General features: G+C 42.1%; 1 protein-coding gene across 1 annotated transcript in view; it reads right to left on the bottom strand.

Annotated features, from left to right (window-relative positions):
* Nucleotides 1-16,053, bottom strand: part of CNTNAP2 (contactin associated protein 2) — a 1,628,923-nt gene extending 1,612,870 nt beyond the window's left edge. The window contains exon 1 of the mRNA XM_034761282.1: nucleotides 15,554-16,053. Within this exon, the coding sequence (XP_034617173.1) occupies nucleotides 15,554-15,650 (97 nt within the window). The 5' untranslated portion in view covers nucleotides 15,651-16,053. The remainder of the gene's footprint in view (nucleotides 1-15,553) is intronic.
* Between the last annotated feature and the right edge of the window lie 7,638 nt (nucleotides 16,054-23,691).

The raw sequence follows: 23,691 nt of genomic DNA, 5'->3' as shown, positions 1-23,691 counted from the left end.
CAATCTTGTGCTTTGTCTGCATTACCTCTTATTTCCCCACATTGATAGCACAGAAGTAATTCTTGAAACCTTGTTCTGGAATCTAAAAAAGAACTCAATAAAAGTCACTTACTGAAAAAGGAACAAAGTGATTAGTTAAAGGAATTAAGGACCTAAGGGAAAGCTAAAAAGTTGAGTTTTACTTCAGTCATACAAGTTGTTGCTCTGTGCATCTTAAGCCAATTTTTCTCTCTCCTTCTCAGTGACATACTGTACTCCACTTTGTCATTTATCCTTTAGAAATAAAACAGGGCTATTTGGAGTGCAATGAATGAAGATTACTGGGAATATGTATTTAATGAAAATAGGCTTTGGTTTTCACATTTTTCTCAGCTTCATTGAGTAGATCTTCATTCTGGAATTAATTGACTTTTTCTGAACAGGGCTTTTATTTTTCTGGGACTCTGATATTATTTTAGCTTGCATTTGTTCAGTGACCCACTGACAAATGTGCAGAATAGGAGGGGGGAAGGTAAATACTGAGTGGTTTTCATGTGCTCTCTCTACAGGGAAGAGGATGTCAATGAGTAGCCTCCCCAGGTGGCCTTAGGGCAGCCCTACAAGAAACCCCTCACCTCAGTTTCCTGTCTCAGGCTGCTCAATAAATGATAGTTCATAGGCTAAAGTTAATCAAAACACTCCCCTCCTGGGGTCCAATTTATATAGTCCTCACACTCTGGCCCTCCAGTCCCCAAACCCTATTCAGTCTCTTTCCACTTAGGTACGGGAGTCCCCCAACCCCTACCCAGAGCTGGGTCACAGGTCAATGTCTCTGCATGAGCCAGTCTTGTTCCCTGCAGCACTTAACTGCTGCTTTGAGACAATCATGGTTTCTCTTTCCTAAGCATCCCCTTCCAGACTCTTCCTCTCAGGATTGTGAGCTCTCATTGTAACTCCCAGAGGCGCCCCTCCTGCCTCATTACACCAATCCAGGGCATACCTGGTCTGGAACAGGAGCACTGGGCCCAATTTCATCTAAGGATTCAGCTGGCTTGTAACATGCCTCTCCCCAACTCACAAAAGAAAAAAACAAACTATGCCTCTCTCACAGGCAGCTCCCTGCCCTTTTCCATATCCATCCAAACATCTTCTCCAGATACACCATACTCATCCTAGAACATGACACATTCCCCTCAGAACAAAAGCCAGGAGTTTCCCACATTTCCCCAAGTTCTCAAATAGTCCTTGAGGAAAATATCCCTGTGGCCCGTGCCGCTTCCTACAGCTCCCATTGGCCGGGAATGGCAAATCGTGGCAACTGGGAGTTGCAGGTGGCCATGCCTGCGGATGGACAACCTAATGTCTCGCAGCCCACCAGGGGATTACCCCAATTGGCCACATGCAGGTTGCCCACTACTGCCCTAAGGCCAGGTGCCTCTTGTAAGCCCAATTGAAGCAAGCTGGTGAGACAGGTGCACTGGCCCTGCTCCCTCTTAAAGGGCCAGCTTGTGACTGTATGTCTGCTTAACGCTTCTGAGGCAAAAGAATCCATGTTCCTTTAAACTCATGGGCCCAGATCTTCAAAGGGATTTAGGCACCTAGCTCCCATTGAAATGAAGGAGAGTTAAACCTCTAAAATCTCTTTGAGGATCCATGGAACTGTTGTGACAACTAGGCCTGCAAATTTACCCAAATTGTAAGCTCAACTGTAAAAAGTATGGGAAAGTTCATAAAATATTACAATAACTTATAACAGATATTGATGGGGAAAAGGTGTGAAAAGGAGAAGGAATAAACTAATATAAAAAAATTATGCTTCTTAAAAACAGGAGATGTGGAGTCAGACATTAATGAGCCATATTGATATATTGGTGTATGAAATAATGAGGAGATGGGCTATTCCACCCAACACTCCCTTTTGGGTTCTTAAAAGGAAGATTTTGTAGGGAAAAACAAAACGAAGAACAATTGAAAGAACAGACATAGGTTACTGGAGCGAGCTTCACCATACTGGTTGCCACCCACACTGTCTCCTGGGTCCCCAGGCCACCTACATCCTAATCCTCAGAAATGTCCTGACCAGACTGGGCCAGATGACATCACTACCAATACCAGCTCCAGCTCAATCCCATACCTGGTTTTGGACTTTAACAGCAACAAGAGGTTGTCCCAGATTGAGGTGTCAATAGAGGTGATTTTGGAACAAATTGATAAATTAAACAATAATATGTCACCAGGATCAGCTGGTATTCATCCAAGAGTTCTGAAGGAAATCAAATATGAAATTGCTAACTATGGTATGTAACATATTACTTAAATCAGTCTCTGCACCAGATGACTGAAGGATAGCTAATATAACACCCAATTTTTTTAAAAGTTTCTGAGGTGATCCTGGCAATTACTGGCCAGTAAGCCTAACTTCAGTAACAGGCAAATTGGTTGAAGCTATAGCACGGATCGGCAACCTCTGGCCCGCGGCCCGCCAGGGTAAGCACCCTGGCGGGCTGGGATGGTTTGTTTACCTGCTGCATCTGCAGGTTCAGCCGATCGCAACTCCCACTGGCTGCGGTTCACCGCTCCAGGCCAATGGGGGCGGCAGGAAGCAGCGACCAGCACATCCTTCGGCCCACGCCACTTCCCACAGCCCCCATTGACCTGGAGTGGCGAACCGCGGCCAGTGGGAGCCGCGATCGGCCGAACCTGTGGATGCAGCAGATAAACAAACCGGCCCGGCCCACCAGGGTGCTTATCTTGGCAGGCCGTGTGCCAAAGGTTGCCAATCCCTGAGCTATAGTAAAGAATTATAGCCAATTAGTTCATTTTATCACCCAGGAGCTCTTTCTTGCTCTCCCAGTCCCTACCAGCACTGAGCTGTCCATGGTGCTGCAGTCCCTTTAGCCAGTCAGGAGCACCAGCTGCACTTCTCTGATGCCAGCAAAGAACCGACTTTGGTCTGCACTGCAACTTCTTTTATACTAGCCTGCAACCCTCTGACTGGCTAGCCCTTTTCAGCTTCCCCCGATTGGCTGTTTTCCTGCAGCCCCTCTGGGCAGCTTGGAAGATTTTTCTACTGCTCTTTTCCTAGGATGGGTGTGGCAGGACCCTGAGGCTTCCAGCAAGGTGCCTCTGAGCCTAGTCCACCCTGTCACAGACCCCAAGAGAAGACCCCAGCAGCAACCACATCTCTGTTAATGATTGTCTGCTGAGAGATCCATCAGATCCTAGCATATCTTTGGGGATAAAACTATGACATCCAGTCTTAGTCATTGCATGGATTTCTGTAGGATTTATATGTGCATGGGTAATTGTAACTTTACTTATTGCTTTAATAAAACTTATGGTACAGATAAGACTTAGTACTTGTGACTGTGTCTGTAGTCACTATCCTTGGTATTTGTGCTTTTGGAGTCTCCAAATTTGAGAAAAGCACCAGAGGTGATTTTCACTCTGTTGAGTTTGAAACTGTAGCAACAGGAGCTGAACCCATGCTAGTTTAATACAAAAATCACTACAGTCAATTTAAAGTTTAAAAAGGCTACAGAATTATCACACAGATTAATAAAATATGTAGGGGAAGAGTCAATATAGCTGTTGTAAAGGGAAATCACATCTCTCCAATCTATTAGAATTCTTTGAGTGTGTCAACAAACATGTGGAGAGGGGTGATCCAGTGGATTTAGTGTACTTAGACTTTCAGAAAGCCTTTGACAAAGTCCCTCACCAAAGTCTCTTAAGCAATCATGGGATAAGAGGGAAGGCCCTCTCATGGATCACTAAATAGTTAAAAGATAGGTAGAAAAGGGTAGAAATAAATGGTCAGTTTTCAGAATGAAGAGAGGTAAATAGCAGGGTCCCACAAGGTTCTGTTCTGGGACCAGTACTGTTCAACATATTAATACGTGATCTGGAAAAGGGGGTAATCAGTGAGGTGGCAAAGTTTGCTGATGACACATCATTACTCAAGATTGTAGTCTGTTTTGGATTTAACTAAGAGTTATAAAGGGATCTCACAAAACTAGGTGACCCTGGACAACAAAATGACAGATGAAATTCAGTGTTGATAAATACAAAGTAATGCACATTAGAAAATATAACCCCATCTATACATACAAAATTAAGGGGTCTATATTAGCTTTTATCACTCAAGAAAAATCTTGGAGTCATTGTGGATAGTTCTGAAAACATCCACTCAAGGGGCAGTGGTGGTCAAAAAATTTATTAGAATATTAGGAAACATTAGGAAAGGGATAGATAATAAGGCAGAAAATATCTTAATGTTACTATGTAAATGCATGGGATGCCGGCACCTTGAATACCATGAGCAGTTCTGTTGCCCCATCTCCAAAGAAAGATACATTAGAAGTGGAAAAAGTATAGAGAAAGGCAACAAAAAATGATTAGAGGTATGGAACAGCTTCCATGTGAGGAGACATGAAAGAGACTAGCACTTCTCAGTTTAGAAAAGAGACGACTAAGCAGGGATTTAATAGAGATCTATAAAATCATGAATGGAGTAGAGAAAGTGAATAAGGAAATGTTACAGTAACTCCTCACTTAAAGTCGTCCCGGTTAACGTTGTTTTGTTGTTACATTGCTGATCTATTAGGGAACATGTTTGTTCAAAGTTGTGCAATGCTCCCTTATAATGTTGTTTGGCAGCTGCCTGCTTTGTCCACTGCTTGCAGAAAGAACAGCCCTTTGGAGCCAGGTGGGGGCTTGGAACCAGGGTGGACTGGCAGCCTCCCATCAGCTCCCCAGTTCTCCACTCCCCTAAGTTCCCTCTGACTTCACCATCTCAACCAAGCTTCACAATCATCATTGCTGTGTACAGCATTAAATTGTTTGTTTAAAACTGTGTGTGTGTGTGTGTGGTGAAAAAAATTTCCCTGGAACCTATCCCCCCTCCCCATTTACATTAATTCTTATGGGGAAATTGGATTAGCATAACATCGTTTCACTTAAAGTCGCATTTTTCAGGAACATAACTACAATGTTAAGTGAGGAGTTACTGTATTTACCCCTTCATATAACACATTATCCAGAGGTTGCCCAATGAAATTAATAAGCAGCAGGTTTAAAACAAACAAAAGGAAGTTCTTCACACAATGTACAGTCAACCTGTGGAACTCATTGCCAGGGGATGTTGTGAAAGCCAAAAGTATAACTGAGTTCAGGGGATGGATCACTCAATAAATTACCCTGTTCTGTTCATTCTCTCTGAAACAGCTAGCACCGGGCACTGTCAGAAGATAGGACACTAGGCTAGGAGGATCACTGATCTGACCCATTATGGATATTCTTATGATCTAAAGCAGTGGTTCTCAAACTAGGGCCGCCGCTTGTTCAGGGAAAGCCCCTGGCGGGCCAGACCGGTTTGTTTACCTGCGACATCCGCAGGTTCGGCCGATCGCGGCTCCCACTGGCCACGGTTCGCCGCTCCAGGCCAGTGGGGGCTGCAGGAAGCGGCGTGGGCCGAGGGACATGCTGGCCGCCCTTCCTGCAGCCCCAATTGGCCTGCAGCGGCGAACCGTGGCCAGTGGGAGCCGCGATCGGCCGAACCTGCGGATGTCGCAGGTAAACAAACCAGTCCGGCCCGCCAGGGGCTTTCCCTGAATGCGTGGCGGCCCTAGTTTGAGAACCACTGATCTAAAGAACAGCTCCAGCCCATCTCAACTAACTTCTTCTCTTTTCCCCAAAAGGATAATTATTGCCATCTTTATTTATTTGCCATATAAGAGACTATCGAACAAGTGGGCTTTTCCTTCTAAAAACTCTCTTTAGATAAAGGGAAAGGGGGAAAATGGATGTTGTTAAAATGAAATCATTATTTAATACTTTAGATGTCAAATCATTTAACTCTTTCCCTTCCTTTCTTTATCTTTAATAAAAGGATACAAACAATGTTCAAAGGTGTGTTTGCTATGGCATTAAGCAGGCTGAGGTTTCTGTATACCAAACCCCGTGCCTTGTTTAAAACTGTGTAATTTTGGACAATGCCTGAGTTATGTTAACACTTTTGGACTATTTATTCCACCTAAATTATTACAACAGACTTTAAGAATCCACTAGGAAATTTGGGTTCTTAAGACATTTATGCCTAGCCCTCCCCAGCTCCCCATCCGCCAGCATCATGGCTCATTTTACAGCAATAATTCTTTTTTTGGTTATCTCACAGTGTCTGCACACATGAAGGAGTGAAAAATGTCAGGACATTTTACTACTAATTTCATGTGCGTTTGGCAGTGCAAGTGCCCTCCTGAGAAGTACTAGCTCCTGTGAGGGGAATGAGAGAAAAGGTTGCATAGAAGTGGCTGTGGGTTAATAAGTCCATACTGAAAAAACTAGGAGTAATAAAATCCATACTGCTTCCCCTCTTCTCTAGAATTGAAGATCCGATTGGGTAACCAGATTTTCAAATGAAAAGCAAGACAGACATACTAAGGGAGGAGGGCACTGCAAGGGATCATTTAAGTAATGCATCAAGGCTTCCATTTCACTTCATTTTGGCTTAGGTCTTAGCTGTTTAAGGTGTGCAGTGTGCTGCTGGTTACAAAACCAGGACAATACATCTTTGGGTGGGAGAGTTTGGAAAAAGTAAAATGGGCAAGCTCTGAAAACAGGAACCTCCCCAGTTTTTAGAAAATGAAAACTGACTAGGTAGCATAATCTACTGTTTTCATTGATGGATAATGTAAAGAAAATGAAGGTCTTTCCTACACTCTAATACTACAGTAAAACTTTCCAATCTAACTCTCTCACTTAGTACGTAAGAAGTTTTTCATTGGCTATGTGGGGCACCTATAGCAGAAGGGGAAAAATCCAGAAGCTATGCGGCAAAGCTGTCAAGAGCCAATAAAATCAGGGTACATGTCTCTACCAATCAACTGGCAAACTCTATGCTAATGTATCACAGTATACAGGGACTTCTTTCAGTTTGAAACAAAAGAAACTAATACCTTTTCATGGCATGTTATACCTGTCCCTGTCTGACAAAGAAATTTAATCCACAATACCTGTACACCCTACCTGCAGAAATGTAAAGTACCTAGCAATGAATGCTATTCTGTAAGAGAAAAGAATGATATAAGTGCATGCAGTAGTTAAATCTGATATAGTATTTGCAATGTTTCCCATTCTAATTTTATGAAATACACAGGTACTGAATGAAAATCAAACACCATGGTATTTAGTGGTCCTCTCTATTTGTTAGCTCAAACGACTCAACCAACTTAAAACCTTTGAACTGTTATGATTTATAAGCTATATTACCTATATCCAATAATTGTACATGTATCAGCAATCCAATCATATCAAACAGTCACTGCTTGTAGATAAATAGCTGATATATGGAACAACATTAGCAGACCTGACAAACCTGTAACTAAACTATAAGCTAAATATTGCTCTCTGATGCACTAGTGTAACTCTAGAGGGAGTCTATTGACTTCAGTGCAGTTATCTGAGATTTACACAGATGTAAGACAGAGCAGAATTTGTATGATGCTTTTAATAAGAAAATTTACCTAAATGGATAATTATTCCAAGGAAAAGGAACGTAATATCTGATTGAAAAAACATAGTCTGAGCCATTGGCCTGTCCAATTAAGCCATCAATCTGTAACAAATATAAACAGATGTCATATTTCATTCTATGCAGATTGTATTACTCTCCTTCAGTGACTACATGCTTCCACACAGACATTTCATTAGATTGCCTCAAGCACAGATACCCCAAGGCGTCTCTTTTTCATTGCTTGTGGGACACTCCCTCCATAATCACATTCCAAAAGTAAATAAACAGCTGTCAAAAAACACTAAACACAAACCCCAACCTACAGCCTACTCTATATTTTCCAGGGATTGATGCCAGGGCACTGCAATAACCCACATGTAATTAAAAATTTACAGCACACTTTTAGCTCAGGACAAATATCCTAAATTTCTGGCTCTCATCCTACCCTTTGTCCCAGACACACAAGCACTTTTTCCTTCAATGCCAAAGTGAACTCTGAGCACATTTGAATTAAACATTTAATACACATGTCTTCAAAATCCATGTATAGACTAATGTAAATAACTCCACCTTTAATCTGAAGGCCTGACAGGGGCAAGCCCGTAAAACAGGACACCAGACTCACAGAAAAATATTCATGTCAACCTACCTACACTGCAACTATTCTCCCTATAAGCCAAATTACAAAGTGATACAAGTAGAAAAGAGGAAGGGGAACGCAGTGGAATGAGATCTTTGTTACTCTAGATTCAGAAAATAAAACTTGTTTTGTAAAAGTGTTAGAAAGGTAAGAGTAAGCTTGGAAAGTGAAACTTCACAGTCACCCCACTCAACTCCAAACACAAGCTACATGCATACTCACTGTAGAGTCAGAAAGACACCTGCTTCTGGAGTCTGGTTTTACTACCTTTAATAACTCCAAAATAGCCCTATAAGCACTTCAGCCTATTCCCTAGCTCTTCCCTCCATCAGGGCTGGTCTCAAACCCTAGCTGCCTCTGCCGAGGGCTACCACATCTCCTGTTCAGTATGGAGCTATGTTTGCCTGAGTGACTCAGCAATCATTAATTTGCATCTCCTTGCAGAAATCTAATACCTGCTAACAGGGTAAGCAAGCAGGAGAATCTTGTCACCCTCTTACTGTGTATTTCAATCACAAATATGGATGTTTCTCCTCAAGAATGTTTTTATATATATTTTTATCATCTTCATTTTCATGCTAGCAGGAGATAATTATTTTTTAAAAATAAAATGTAATGTTGCTAGAAGATTATTAACAGATTCAGAAATAAAACATTAAGTAATCATAACATTTTCTTCTGTACTTTGCATTTTTAAGCATTAATGTACTAAAAAAGGATGAATATCTACTGTCATACTGCCAGTGATATAATCAGAAGGCACATTTACCCTCCTCCTCAACTTTGATTCCTACATGTGTTTATGATAATTATGGCCCCATATCAACAAAGCATTTAATCATGCGCTAAAGTCCAGCATTTTTCAATGAACTCAGGAACATTATTCAGTAACTCATTCAGCACCTAAGCCTATGCTTAATTTAAACTATATGCTTAAGTTCTTTACTAATAGGGATGGACTACTGAATTGGGGCCTCAGAGGGACTCTTATTAGTCTTCAAGTGAATTATTTTTATATAAACTTTTCTCTATGTATATGTTGTTTACTCATAACAGTTTTTCTGTTGCTTTTTAGTGAAGAGGGAAGTCAATATTTAAATATGTTTACCAAGTATGTATAATTATTTCAAACATAATTATGATTGATAAAGCAAGATTTCCTCACATGGGACCATATATTGCCCTTAATACTCACACTGCACTCCCTATGACAAAACAGAGTTTCACACAGCATGCAGTATATAAACAACTTATTGATTTAATGTTGGATATTTTTTTATTGCATTCCTGTATGTAGAGTTTATAAAGTCATTTGTGAAACACGTGTTTTTGGTAATTGCTGCTGGAAAAGTTAAACCTAGAAAAAAAAACAGAAAGGTTCATTTTTCAGTGGAGGACACCATTTTTCACATTCAAAACTTGCATTTGCACATTAAGATTGGATAATATAATACAGGAATGCTACTTTGCATATCAGGTTTTTTTTTTCATTTGCATGCATCATTACTGTTTGCAACTGTAAGTAGCCACTTTTGTGTTTACATAATGACACATTTTAAAGGTGCCCTTAAGGAGGCCCACTCAAACATTTGCCTTTAATGCCTATTTTTCAATGAGCTGAACATATTATTCCATGAATACTTTAGTGCTAATGAATTAAATGAATATAATATATTTAATCTGCTTATCATTTGTGAAAGTCATCTTACAATCACTGTACTTTATTTCACAGGAGACATATCTCATTATGTCACCATCACACAGGTAATCTATTTTGATAGATAGGTGTGAAGGTTTGTGGAATTAGAATTGTGTGATGCAGGAGTTTAAGTGGGATATCACTAGGGAAGCCAGATTGCAAATATGAATGTTTTAATCAAGAATCTATTAAAACAAGGTTTTTGGTTCCAGGTGGCAAAATCCAAATCAAGCCAAGGTCAAAGCTTGAGCTTGAGAGCACAAACTAAGAATGGTCATAGCAGCTACAGGAGATCCACACTGTTGCAGGAACACCTCCTGGAACTCCCCTTGGGTTTATATAAGGCAGAGAGCCAAGAGGCTGCTGCCTGTTGGATCCCTTGAGGTGGGACTTCCCAGAGTCTGTGTCCAGAGTGGGGTATGGAGGACAAGCTAGTTACAGCTGCTCCTGGTGGCAGCGTGGAGGTGTTTCCTTCCTGGCAGCCTGATTTGAAGACCAGCTGGGCCTTACACTTTGTGATCTGGAGCCCAGGATTGTAGTGCTGCTCAGGTTTGGCCTGGAACTGGGCCCGGACCCATGGAACAGGAGCTGTCACTGTGGTTTGAGTGTTGTGTGGGCTCACGCTCCAAAACAGCTCCTCCCCTTGGCTTCCACTCCTTACCAGGCCTGGGTTACAGTGTGGGGGTCAGGGTGCTACTGTGGGTGGTCAGTGCCCCCTCAGCAGTTCAGTGTTGTGCACACATTAAGCAGGAGGCTACATCCACCTAGGTCAAACTGTACTAACCAGATGCAAATCAGTCCTATCTATGGAGAAAGAGAATGCACAGGCACATGCGGCTTTGTGTAACTTATTGCTTTAATATTAGAATATTTCCAAGTCTTAAATATTGCTAACATTACTAAAAATTGAACATGCCAGGTGATTGTTTATAAGGTTTAAAGATCCAAGTTGAAACAACTAAAGAACTCCAGAAAAAAAGTTGCATGTCATACCTCCAATGTGATGTGAGCTAGCCAAATTCAGCTGTAGTTTTCAATGTCTGTTTAAAATACTAAATATAGTTATTGTATTCAATGAAACACTCTTTTCTGCTGCTTACACGCACTAATGATACCCAAGAACAAACATGAGGGAATATTCAGAAAAGACATTTGATTTGTTTGGAAGAAAAGCAGTCAAAACCCATAGGGCCAAATTTTCAACATATGGCTTTTGTTTGAGCTTGCACATCACTGAATGCTTCACCTGCATGCACAATTTTTTGTCTAATCACTTGTTATTACACATGATAATTTGCATAAAAAAAAATACCAAGCACAAATAGTTTTTGCATGTGCACATTCCATAATATAGGTAAGTGATTCAGTGCCTATTCGGTAAATGGAAAGCCTCACATCAACTCCAATGGGCTTTGGATCTTACTTTATATGCACTGGTAAGCATATGCAATCAGTTTGTGCATGGAGGTCCAAGCACATGATTTAATGCCCTTTGAAACACAGGCCTTTCATCTCCTTGGAATAGCAGATTACTTTTTTCTTGTTTTTGGCCAAACTGGGGCTGAGACAATATACACTGTTTCAGTAAGGTGAAAGAATATTCTTCTGTTACCACCAATTTTATAATAGATTAGCAGAATATTTTGTATAAATTTATTCATTCACAAATAACGCAATATTTATATATATATAAAGTTTATTCATTCAGCTAGTCACCTACCATGAAGTATACAAGATTAATGTTAACTGAAATTTTTAAAAACAAACTGCTTGTTGGTTTCTCTTTTTAATTTTAGTGCAAAAGAAGTGTACAGAGATAATCAGAGGTATATGGCTGGCCATGCCAAATTCAGCAAAACACTTAAGCATGTGATTACTTTTAAGCACGAGCTTAAGCCCTACTGACTTCAATGGCAAGCCAAGCTCCATTTACTTCAATGGGACTTATACAAGTGCTTATCCTTAAGTACATCCTGAAGTGCTTTGATAAAGATGGAGATATTCACATGCTGAAAGTTAAGCACAAGTTTAAATGTTTTGTAGAATTGGGCCTAAGTCCTCTAAGATCTTTTCCTTGTATTTATGGAATAGGACCTAAAGAAAAGAACAAAGTTAAATGTAATAAAATAGTCAAGACCCATTTTCTCACCTTGAAGTATAAAAATTTCATTAAAATGTTTATTCTGATTCTTTTCCGAAGTAAGAAAACAGACACCATTTTGACAGGCTTCCCTGCACATCCCCACCTATACAACATTCAAAAACTCTGAGTTAGACAGATATCTCCATTTCTACTTTTTACCATCCTAGAAATGAGGCTTCCTGTATCATGACTCACACTTTGAAAGGGGATATCACATTTCTATTTTATGTTTTTCTTCAGACCTCCCTCATTTTCCCCAGCTGAGGCTAGTGCAGGAAAATCTGACTAACTTGAAGACAAAACACATTTTCCATGTGTATATACAGCTAAACACAGCACAATGTTGTTAAAAAGGGGCAAATGAGTTGCTGCTTCAGCTGAAATAGTGGAATGGGTCATATTGCAAAAGCATTCACATTCATATGACTTTAAATGCAATTTAGTAGTGAGAAATTCTGTGCTGAAATGACTTGTGTTGAACATAAACAGTCACTGAAAACAAGTTCTAGCTGAGAGAGGCAATGCTTTTACATTAGGGTTGCTTTTACCTAGAAATAGATGATCCAAAGAGTGACTCATCCTAATATGTTTATCAGGTAGGCAAATTATTTTTTTAATGAGAATGTATCAACTGAAAGTTAGTCTCAGTCACTTTCTTCTTACCATCACATCCTTAAGCCAAGTAAAGTAGCAAAAAAGCACTTAATTTGGATTTTCCATGTTACTTTTTGTCTTGTGATGACCTCTCCTGGTTGAGCTGTTCATTAGACTTGATTCAAACAGTTGAGAGAGTTTTGATCCCCTTTCTGTCTATTAAATCTTGACCAGAAATATACCATATGAAGAACTTATTGATGAGGTTTTGAAAAGATATCAACCAAATTAAAAAGCAACCATGATCAAAGGAGTGTCATGGATAATGCTATATTAGTTTCTTGTATTCGGTGCATTCTTATTATACTAAAGACCCAGACTCAGATTCCCCAATTCATCTTTCAGTATATTTTATCACTTTCATAACATGTTTATTTTCATACTGACACATATATGGTCAGAATAACTGACAGCCATCATTTCAGTGAAATAGAGAGGTTTAGTGAACGTACAGAGAAAATGAAAACTTGAGATGCAATCTGCTCCCACTAGTGAAACTAGATGGAAAATGAGAACTCATGGTCCAATTCTGCTCTCACTGAAGCCAATGGGAATTTGACATTTATTTCCATGGGAGCAGAATCAGACAAGGGAGTAATGGATACAAGTCTCTTATGCAAATATTTAGTACATTCATAGTACACCAAACTTACAGTCTTCTTTCTAGAAAAAAAATTAAAAAGATTGTTTATACTCATGTTTTCCAGTAGTGAAACATTGGAGATATTTTTAAGCTTTTAGTAGTGGGCCTAAAGCAACAATTTGGGTGGAAATTAGTTGTATGCTAAAATTATAAATATTCCTTTTATTTCATGAAGTCTATAAATCCTCGACGAGAATTCTCATATTGTCTCCACCAGCCAGAACCAAGAAGAAAACTGAGGCAACTGGCTTCTCTTCAAAGAGTGTGGTCATCAATTCAATTTGCAATTAGCTGGAGACAACAGAATTAAAAAATGCAAAATAATCAGTTTGTATACCAAAGTGTGCAACAGAATATCCAGTTAGCTGACAGACATCATGATTTATGAGTGCCTACTCTAGAACCATTTCGCTAGCACTCGGAATAGCAAGTACTATAATGTTTCTGAACAGACATGAATGCATTTTTCATATGCTACCATGTTCACAGTCTTGTTGCCAATGGTAAGGGAGATTGATATCTTTTTGTAGCTATATTTCCATTGACTATAAACCAATCCACATTTCACTTTTAGTGAATCAGAAAAGAAGTGTGAACGCTATACTCTGCATAAGGAGTTTTGTGTATAGTGCTCTTTCAAATTAAGATACATTAAGTATCTGCAAAGATCTAGAAAACTGAAACATACAACAGTGAGTTTTTACTTTTTATCATTATGACAAGTATGCTTTTTTACCTGCCTTTATTTTAGAAGTATTATCTTTAATAAAAACTTTTTCTAATGTTAAACATATGCTTAGTGTGTAATCAAATACTATGACAATTTTAAGATACTGTATGTTGTTCTCAAATTTAAACTTGTAGCAGAACTATAAACGTTAGCTACGACATTATAAAATACCTATTACCTAAAATTGCATGGGAGTTTGTGTCCCAAGAACAGAATTATGGTAACCTAAGTTACTATGTCTTTTTCTGAGTATTCCAGTTATGCACAATGACCTATTACAATGTACAAAGAAATCACATTCAGAACAAAACTGAGATGAACAATTAAGTCAAAAGTAATAATTTTCTGTACTGGTGTTGCTCCTGAGGGAAAGGGGAAAATAGCTGAAGACTATAGCCTGAGAGGCTTAGGATACAATAGAGTGTCTGTTTTTTATGTCTCTGGTTAAATACATATAATGGTCTAAATATATGGCAAACCTGGGACAATCACATTAGATTTTTTTTCAGACCCGACCATATGAAGTGGGGGGAAAACAGTGAGTCAGGTAAGTACAGTTGTATTCCGGATCCCAAACCTAATAACAGTTTTGTTCAAACCTACACAAAAAGAAATGAAGAGATCCTCTCACACCTCCATACAACATACATTCCAAAATAGTTCGCAGCTTGATCCGGAAAATGGTCATATCCACCCCCCCCCAAAAAAAAAAAATCTGCCACATTTTAACGTGTTCTTATCCATAAAAAGGCTGTTTTCCACAAGTCTCTTTTTTCCCCCTAGCACCACAGATCCTTTGTAAATGCCACACATCATGTCAGTATCTATTTCAAAAATACCATTCAAATGGCACGTTCTCTGCATCGGCTACAGAGAAACAACTAAATACTTCACACTGACATCTACCTGCGAATATTTTGCTGCAAACTAATAGCTCATTGCAACATTAGAGGTTTAATGCCCCCATTGAAATCAACGAGTGCGCTGTCATTACTGGCGGCAGGATCTGTTCCTATACAGGTGCTTTGCTCTCTTCCGAAGATAAAATGCTGAACTTATTAACTGTTTCGCTAGCACTTCTCACTGCGAGGGCAATGGCTGGTCAGCGCCAACACAACTTGGAAAGCAAAACTTCACTCCCAAGATAACAGCATCTTGCCTCAGCTCCCTCCAAACACGCCACCAAAATACCAAGCTTTTTATTCTCCAAAATACACACCCCAAACTGATTGCGGAATTTGCCCACGTCTCCCTTTTCCTCCACACAGCTGTCCAGATCCAGTACTTGCAGATCCCGATTCCCAACCCAACTAATTGGGAAAAGAAATGTCAAGTCCACCCTGCAGACCCAGCCAGCTATCCTGTACCCGTTCCCAACTTTCACCCAAATCAGCTGCACCGCTGACTGGCTGAGCAGAGCGTTACTTCACATAGGCGCCTGCACACAACAAACCAAACAAGCTCAAACACAGAGAAACCTCCCTCCGGAGTCACCGTGGGAATCTTAATGCGGAGCTGAAAGTGGGCAAGGTTCTGTCCAAAGGGTACTCACGGGATGTAGGGAGCGCAGTCCTGGCTCTGCAGCTGATGCTGCTGAAAATCCAGAGGAAGAGGGCTGCCCTGCAGCCGGCTCGGGGGACCACAACCATCCTTCCCTTCCCGGCTCCTTTTACTCCAAAGGCCAACCGCAGAACAGCTGCTTTCCTCCACTTTTCCGCCTTCCCTCTCTCTTTGCTGGGAGGAGGCAATGGAAGGGGGACAGGGCTTTACCTTGTGGTAGAAGCCAAACCCCCTCTTCGCCTCCTGCCTCTGGGTTTGGAGCAGAACAGGATAAGTCCCAGTACTTTTCTTTCCCTTCTTGCTGTGTGCGCGCCTCCCTTGGACAAAAAAAGGGCCGAAGGAAGAACCAAGGAGAGGGGAGGATAATAAAACACTCAAACGGGGGAGGGGAATGGGGGGCCAAGAGGAGAGGAAGGGAGCAAAGACGTTGGTGTTGCTAATGCTGCGGCCACCACCACTGCAGCTGAGCCGTTCCTTCTGCATAGAGCAGCGCTGCTGAGAGACGCTTCCAATAGCCTCCCCGCTCGGGTATATATAGCCAGTGCGCGCGCACACACACACCGACCGGGAGCCCCGCGCACACTCCCAGGCGCGCGCGCACGCACACGCACACACACACACACAGAGCCAGAGAGGCTCCCGCAGCAGATGAGGCGGCTCAGAGCCTGTCTCCTCCTGCACGCCTCTCCCAGCAGGAGGAAACACCGCCGCCGCCACCAGCAGCCGCTGCTAGCAAAAAAAAAAAAAAAAAGAGTGGAAAATCCTTCCCAGCCTGCCTTCCCCTCTGCTTCGGTCCCTTCCCTGGCTCCTCCCGCCTCCTCCTCCGGGGCCCTTGCTCGCTCCTTCCCTTGCCTGCTTTTCAAAGCAAAAGCAAAAGGAAGGCGCTACATGCGCTCTGGGCCATGCAGAGGTGAGGCGAGGGGACCACGCGCACTCAGCCCGGAGGTGGCTGTCCGTGGTGATGAAGTTGGGCGCTCAGGCGCCTAAGCTTGCAGCGCGCCCCCTCCCTCCCAGCCTCCTTTTCCTTCCCCGGGCCAGTACAACAGACACAGACGCAGCCATCCTCTGCCGCCTTCCCCCTGCCCGCTCTGCTCCCCTTCGCGCGGAGATGGTACAGGCTCGCTGTGCTCCAGCCTCCTGGGATCCCCAATCAGGCCAGTCTTCCGAGCGGTCCTAATTCTGAGGGGCTGAGCAACACCCCGCCTGCGAAAGAGCTGGGAGGACTGCAGAAGCCTCTAATGCAGATGTTTTCATTGTGGAATTACCCACTGCTTAATTTGTGCCCCAGCACCTCTAGGTTTGGAATTCAGAGCCCTGGCAGCTCTGGGCTTGCTGCATCAGTTATGAATGTAAAAAAAATAATAATAATTGTTTGAGTCCGGGCACGTTTTTTATTACAAATTAAGCAGTGGAATTATCACACATCCCCCCCCCCCCGCCACACACACACACACATACATACACTTAGGTTCAAGTAATATTAAGGTTTTGCCTGGAAGCCACCACTAAGGAAAACTGGCAGTGCTAGAGGTCTATATTTTAGGCAGTTTAAAATGCTGCTCTACAATTTGGTTGTGTGTTGGGGGGCAGGGGTTTGGAAAGGGAACTAAAAGATACTGCTCTGTAGCCAGGGTAGAATAATGGGCACATGGATTATTCATGCTTAAACTGCTGGGGCAAAGAAAAGTTAAATCACTCATTCACCAGATACTGTCCTACAAGCCCTAGAAAAGGGCGAGTAATGATTGGGAGGAGAAAGGAGAGAGAATGGACAGGTTATTTTTGGCATCTTTCTGTGAATAAATTAACAGAGCTAAATTATATGCTATGACTTATTCACCCAGCAGTACCAGGATTTTCTGATACCTGGTGAGGTTGCAGAAGCAGATAACCAATTCTTAGGGTTTCACTTCCCTTAGAGCACTTTAAAAATTCCAGCTAACTCTCACTGACTTTCAATAGGTGCTGTGTGCCTAAATCTTAGGCCCCTTTGAGAATCCCAGCATTAATTTTTTATACATAAATTATGGTCTGCAAAGAGAGTTGATGCCTAATTATTTGAGCACAGGACTAGGGCTGAGGAATTGCAAAGCTCAAGTATCAGCCCTGATACAGACTTTATACAAGTCTTGGGCAAGGCCCTTAGCCTTTCTGCCCACCCCATTCCCCCCCCCCATCAGAATAAAATTGGAATATTAATATTTGTCTTACATGGATGTTCTTGAATTAATTCAATTATGTTTGGGAAGAATTTTGCATATGAGAAGTGTGTGTATAAAAGAAAAATAACTCTTACAGAAACTTTCCCCTAATTTCCCGCAACCTTTCACACACAGCTTTTAATAGTAACTAATTTTAGGCATAGGCAAGTTTTTAAAGGGAATCAAATAAACATTCATCCACCATTAGCCAAATTCAAACTGATTCTTTTTGAAGTTTTATGACTCTTCCCCTGCTTCAAAACTCATTTTTCACTGGTTCCTATCTGGATCAGAAGCAATAGGACTAATATCTCATGAGAAACACTGTCTACTTGTATCTCTGGTAAGAAGGAAAACACCAGAAGTCTCATGAGTCAGTTCCACATTTCCATCCCAAGACCCTGTAAGCCAGGGATTGGCAGCCTTTGCACACGGCTCTCCAGGGTAATCAACCTGCCGGGCCGGGCCAGTTTGTTTACTTGCCACATCTGCAGATTTGGCCGATCGTGGCTCCCACTGGCCGCAGTTCGCCATCCCAGGCCAATAGGGGCTGCGGGAAGTGGCGGCCAGCACAGCCTTTGGCCCGTGCCTCTTCCCGCACCCGTGTGCCAAAGGTTGCCGATCCCTGCTGTAAACCTTTAAACATTGAGTAACCCTTATTACTCACGTGAGTAATTACACTGAAGCCAGTGGGGCTTTTGTCATGAGTAAGGATGACTTAGCTGAGTAAGAGTTTGAAGGCTCAAGCAGAATGAAATTGTGATATCAATGCAAAGTTTTAGGGTACTTACCATAAGCAAAGCAAACATCAAACCTGTTGCACATCACCAGTTAATGTAGTGTTCACATTAGGCCAAATCCTGATCTCAGTGGAAGTCACAGGTACTCAATATCACTGTAAATTTGTATTATTATTTCATCTATTAATACTACTTTGCACTGGAGCAACTTTCATCTAAGGTTTTAAGGCAGCGGTGGGCAAACCTTTTGGCCTGAGGGGCACATCTGGGTATGGAGATTGTATGGCAAGCCATGAATGCTCATGAAATTGTGGGTTGGGGTGTGGAAGGGGGTGTGGCTCTGGCTGGGGGTGCAGGCTCTGGGGTGGGGCTGGATGAGGGGTTGGGGGTGCAGGAGGGTAGTCTGGGCTGGGACCGAGGGGTTCAGAAGGTGGGAGGGGGATCAGGGCTGGGGCAGGGGGTTGGGGTGCGGGAGGAGGTCAGGGGTGCAGGCTCTGCGCGATGTGTACCTCAAGCAGCTCCCAGAAGCAGCAGCATGTCCCCCTCTATGGCTCCTAAGCAGAGGCATGGCCAGGTCACAGTTCTCAGCCAATGGGAGCTGCGGGGGCAGTTCTTGGGGCTGGGGCAGTATACAGAGCCCTCTGGCTGCCTCTACGCATAGGAGCCAGAGGGAGAACATGCCACTGCTTCCGGGAGCTGTGCAGAGTGGGGCAAGCCCCGGACCCCGCTCCCCAGCAGGAGCTCGAAGGCCGGATTAAAACATCTGGAGAGCCAGATGCGGCCCCCGGGCCACAGTTTGCCCACCCCTGTTTTAAGGACATGTTAAAACTCTTCACTAGTACATACTGAAATATAGTAAAGCAGCGTTTTAAAATATGGTTGTCTAAGACCAATTCTATTAAAAAGGAAGACAGTCATTCACAAAAGGAAGAATCTGACTGTTAATGGATCTCAACAGTAGTGGTTCTTCATGGTTTAACACCTTGAGAAGTGTCATAAGTAATTGGTTGCCCCCTCCCCTCCCAAAATGGGACTGTTTCTGATTTAAACCATAGTAACAGCCAAAGGGATGTTGTAATTGTGTTTACTACAGCTACATCTAGAGCCCACAAGGTGGTTAATTTTGATCAAAATCTTTCATACGAAAAGCTTAAAAGCCCTTAGTTTATTTTAGAGACACACACGCAGACAGAGAGAGCCTGGCAGATCTTTAGAAGTTTTAAGTTTTACATCAGTGAACAGGATATGGACAATCATGACCAGTTGTTAGAGGAGGAGTTGGGGGTCAGTGGTTAGAGCCAGAGTTATAGTCAAAGTCAGAAATCAAAGTCAAGGGGTCAGAATCAAAGGTCAGTTGACAGAGCCAGAAATCAGAACTAAAACTCAGGACCAGGTTGCCTGGGGCAATGTAACACAGGGAGTAGGCTGGATCAAAGGCAGGAGCAGGACTGGGAACAAGCAGGTGTTAAACCTATCACAGGTACAGGCAATGGTGACATGTGGGGAGGAGGGGCCCGAAGGGTCACATGACCCTCCCACAAACGCCAGGGGGGCAAGGCTGGCAGCTGGGGAGATAAAGGGGCAGGACTAGAACTGGAAGGGAAGAGGCGGGGCCAGTGAACGACTACTACTACTACTGGGCTTAAGAGATGGTCGCTGACTCCTCCAACCCATCAGGCAGCCAATCTTATAGCCTACTACAGGCCAGCTGCAATCATTAGGTTGCCCACAGGCTGGCTCTGCTGGAGGCGCTGATTCCTGACATGATCATTCAATGCATTCAACTGTAATACATTAACCCCTAAAATGAATACAACAAGGAAATATGTATTTAAGTGTTAACACTAAGTTATTTAGTACTTCCATCCTTCCTCCACAAAAGCCCCACCCTTTCTCTTTCCACACAGTTTTTCATTTACATATGCTCATCCTTGACTGTCCTGCTTACATGGAAACACTCGGAAACTTGCTCAAAATTCTTTTTCCCTGTCCTGAACTTTATGGGTGCCATTTTTCCTCTGCTGCTTCCTGCCTTGAAGGAATGGTGAAGAACCAGTAGCGGCTGCCTCCTGCACAGCCTCCCAATAGCTCTATTAACTGCCTTCCCCAAATCTCTGCCAGCAGCACTGCTCTGTCCAGGGTGCTTGCTGCTTTCAGCCTGCAAGGAAACCAGTCCTCCTCAAGCTGCAGGGAGTGACTGAAGCTGCTCTGTTTTGCAGCCCTTCTTATATAGGCCAGCCTGGCCCCGCCTCGCAGCCCCTCTCTGATTGGCGGTCTCCTGCGCAGCCTCCCAAGGGCTCTAGTAACCCCTTAGAACCCAGTGTGGGGCAGGCGCCCCATCACGCTGTCATACCACACAAGTATAGGCTAAAAGAAAGAGTGATTCCCAGCAGTAGCTCTGTTATTACACAGTGGAGAGTTCAAAGTGGTATTTAAGATCCTCAGAAGAGGCCCACACTACCAAGTACACATACCTATCCCCAACCTCTCTCAGATCACTGGGCTTTGGAACCCATGTTCCATGCCTAGCGAGTGGTACTTAGTTGAGGGCGAGTCCCTCCATCATAAAATGCCAAGTACAGTTCTACTGTCCTGGATTCCATAACCAGGATAACAATACTTTATTACTCCTGCCCCGATAACAAAAAGACTGGGGGTCCCACAGCAGCCAAAGTGACCATTTGGGCAAGCAGTCCCTTCATGCTAGGCGGGGTGGGTGTGCCCATGCAAACGAGATCAGCCCCTGAAGTCCTTTTCCACAACTCACCACCAGATGTCAGGGTAGAGCTCATTCCAACTCTGCTTACATACATATTTCTCTCTTTTATATTTTTGGTTACCAAGTGCCCCTTGAATGTCAGAAGATCTAGAAATTATCCACATCTGAATTCCACCCGAAATATCTGTGATGGTAAATTTAAATGCCTCACACAGGAAAGATATATGTAACATATTTCAACCTGTGCCCCCAGAAAACTATGTTTATATGCATAGAATTATCTCTCCATACAAGGGAAAGATCTGCTATGAATGGTCCTTTGGGTATATTAATAAATAGGGGTTGTTCACTAGAACTACCTATAAAGAAGGATTTTTTTCTCAGTACATTGTGGCTGAGGGAGGCATAGGGAAAAACAAGAAAAGGGTACATACTTCCTTGTGGTTGTCTGTATACCTTTCAAAAATGTTCATTTTTTCTAGAAGCTTAAGGAAAGGAAGTCTTGATAGAAGCTGTCTTTCTTCACATTCCTAATGTACATAAAGGGAGGGAGAGGGCTCTTTATCAGAAGAGAAACATTGTCTTCATGCAGCTGAAGAGACAGCATGTGGGCTGACATTTTTGAGTGGTCCATGCACTTTGGCGTGATCACTTTTGATTTCTTTAGATAGCAAGCTCTGTTTAGTTAACTTTACACAGAAAAGTAATCTGTTTCCTACCATTCTTGTACATGTCTTGTGGCCAAGGTTTTCCAACACCAGATTCTAACATGAGGTTCATAAATTAAAGTGCCCAGATTTTCAAAAACGTTGAGCCCCCATTTAAGTCAGTGAGTTCTCTGCACTTTTCATAGTCAAGCCACTTATTTAGAAGATTAAATATGGACTTAGGAATCTAACTTTAGACTCCTATTTTGGAGAATCTTGATTTATTCATCCTACAATGTATAATGCAGGCTCTGGTCTATCAAAAAGAATCCAAAGTCATACAGTGTGTCTCATGGACACAAACTAGACCTGACCCTGCACTTGGTTTTCATATTACGAACAAAGAGAAAGCTTACTCATAGTATTAAATCTCATTCCTACTCTATCTTTGACACAAAAAACATACAGAAATTCAGGCTACTATCTGGCTGTTGTAGAGGTAATTGTTTGCACAAATCACCAGGTTTGAGGCTGTCTTGCAGTTTATTTAGGGTGACCAGATAGCAAATCTAAGAAATCAGGATGGGGGTGGGGGTAATAGGTGCCTATATAAGAAAAATCCCCAAATATCGAGACTGTCTTTATAACATCGGGACATCTGGTCACCCTAACTTTATTGCTCTTTGAGAAACTACCTGGTTGGTTCAGACAGTCCACAAAATCCATGCAAAATCTGCAATGAGGGGCACATACAGGGAACATGGAGATTTTTCATTGAAGAAGAACAAATATGATAATAACTACATAGATAATAGATGTCCATGTGTCTGTTGTTCCATTTTATTCTTAAGCCTTCTGCATTTGGCTTATTAATGGCTGTATTCTGAGCTGAGAAGGGGCCACACTTAAAATGAAGAATGGGAGAAATTGTTTATCTTAAAATATAAGATGGTTGTTGCAGCTCACTTGTTTGAGCAGCCCGATTTGATATACTTCTATTTCCTTCAAGATTTACCAGTCTTCTCCCCAAACATGCCCCCTTTTCTGCTGAGACAGCTTTAGCACCCTCTCCAGTACTCAATTCCCCTGCTCCCTCATGTAAGCATTGCTTGTTTGATTTTCTTGGATGTTTCCATAACTAGGAAAGAATTTTGCACCTTTTCTAAGGCCACATGCTCGTAAGTAAAGGAGGAAAGTATTTGGGAATGCCACTTAGGAAAACAATTCTATTTATTTGAATTGTATTTTGTTCCAAAATGCCAATAATTTGCTCTGTTCTCCTAAGCTGGAAACATTGCTTCCATGTACGTCTGGATTTGAGAAACTGACTATTTCTAGGTTTTAGGTTTCTAGGTTTCAGAGTAGCAGTCGTGTTAGTCTGTATTCACAAAAAGAATAGGAGTACTTGTGGCACCTTAGAGACTAACAAATTTATTTGAGCATATTTGAGTTTTCCCTACATATTATATACAGGATAGGATTTTGCCTGCTTAAGTATTATAAGTTTGGATCAACAGTCATCATATGGATCATACTGATCATAAGGGAGTTTAACCAACCTAATCATGTAACAGAATTCCATTGTGAAATATTTAGACAATTTTTAAAATGTCGATTAATTTTTATACTACTATACAAAGCTATTTCTACTTTATTCCTGAGGGGAGAGGGGAGGATGGGATGTTTTGCTCTAAAGTAACCTAAAAAGCTCTCTGTCTTTTTGAGTCCATCTGTTGCATCATGTAAATGCCCATTTTTGTACAAATACTATGTTGCACATTCTTGAAAGTTGGAACCTTGTGAGTGAAGGTAGAATTGGGGCA

The sequence above is a fragment of the Trachemys scripta genome, chromosome 2 (genome assembly GCF_013100865.1).
Source record: "Trachemys scripta elegans isolate TJP31775 chromosome 2, CAS_Tse_1.0, whole genome shotgun sequence".
NCBI classification, from domain to species: Eukaryota; Metazoa; Chordata; order Testudines; family Emydidae; genus Trachemys; species Trachemys scripta.
The sequence above is the reverse complement of the archived record's forward strand: the minus strand, read 5'-3'. Positions and strand labels throughout refer to the sequence as shown.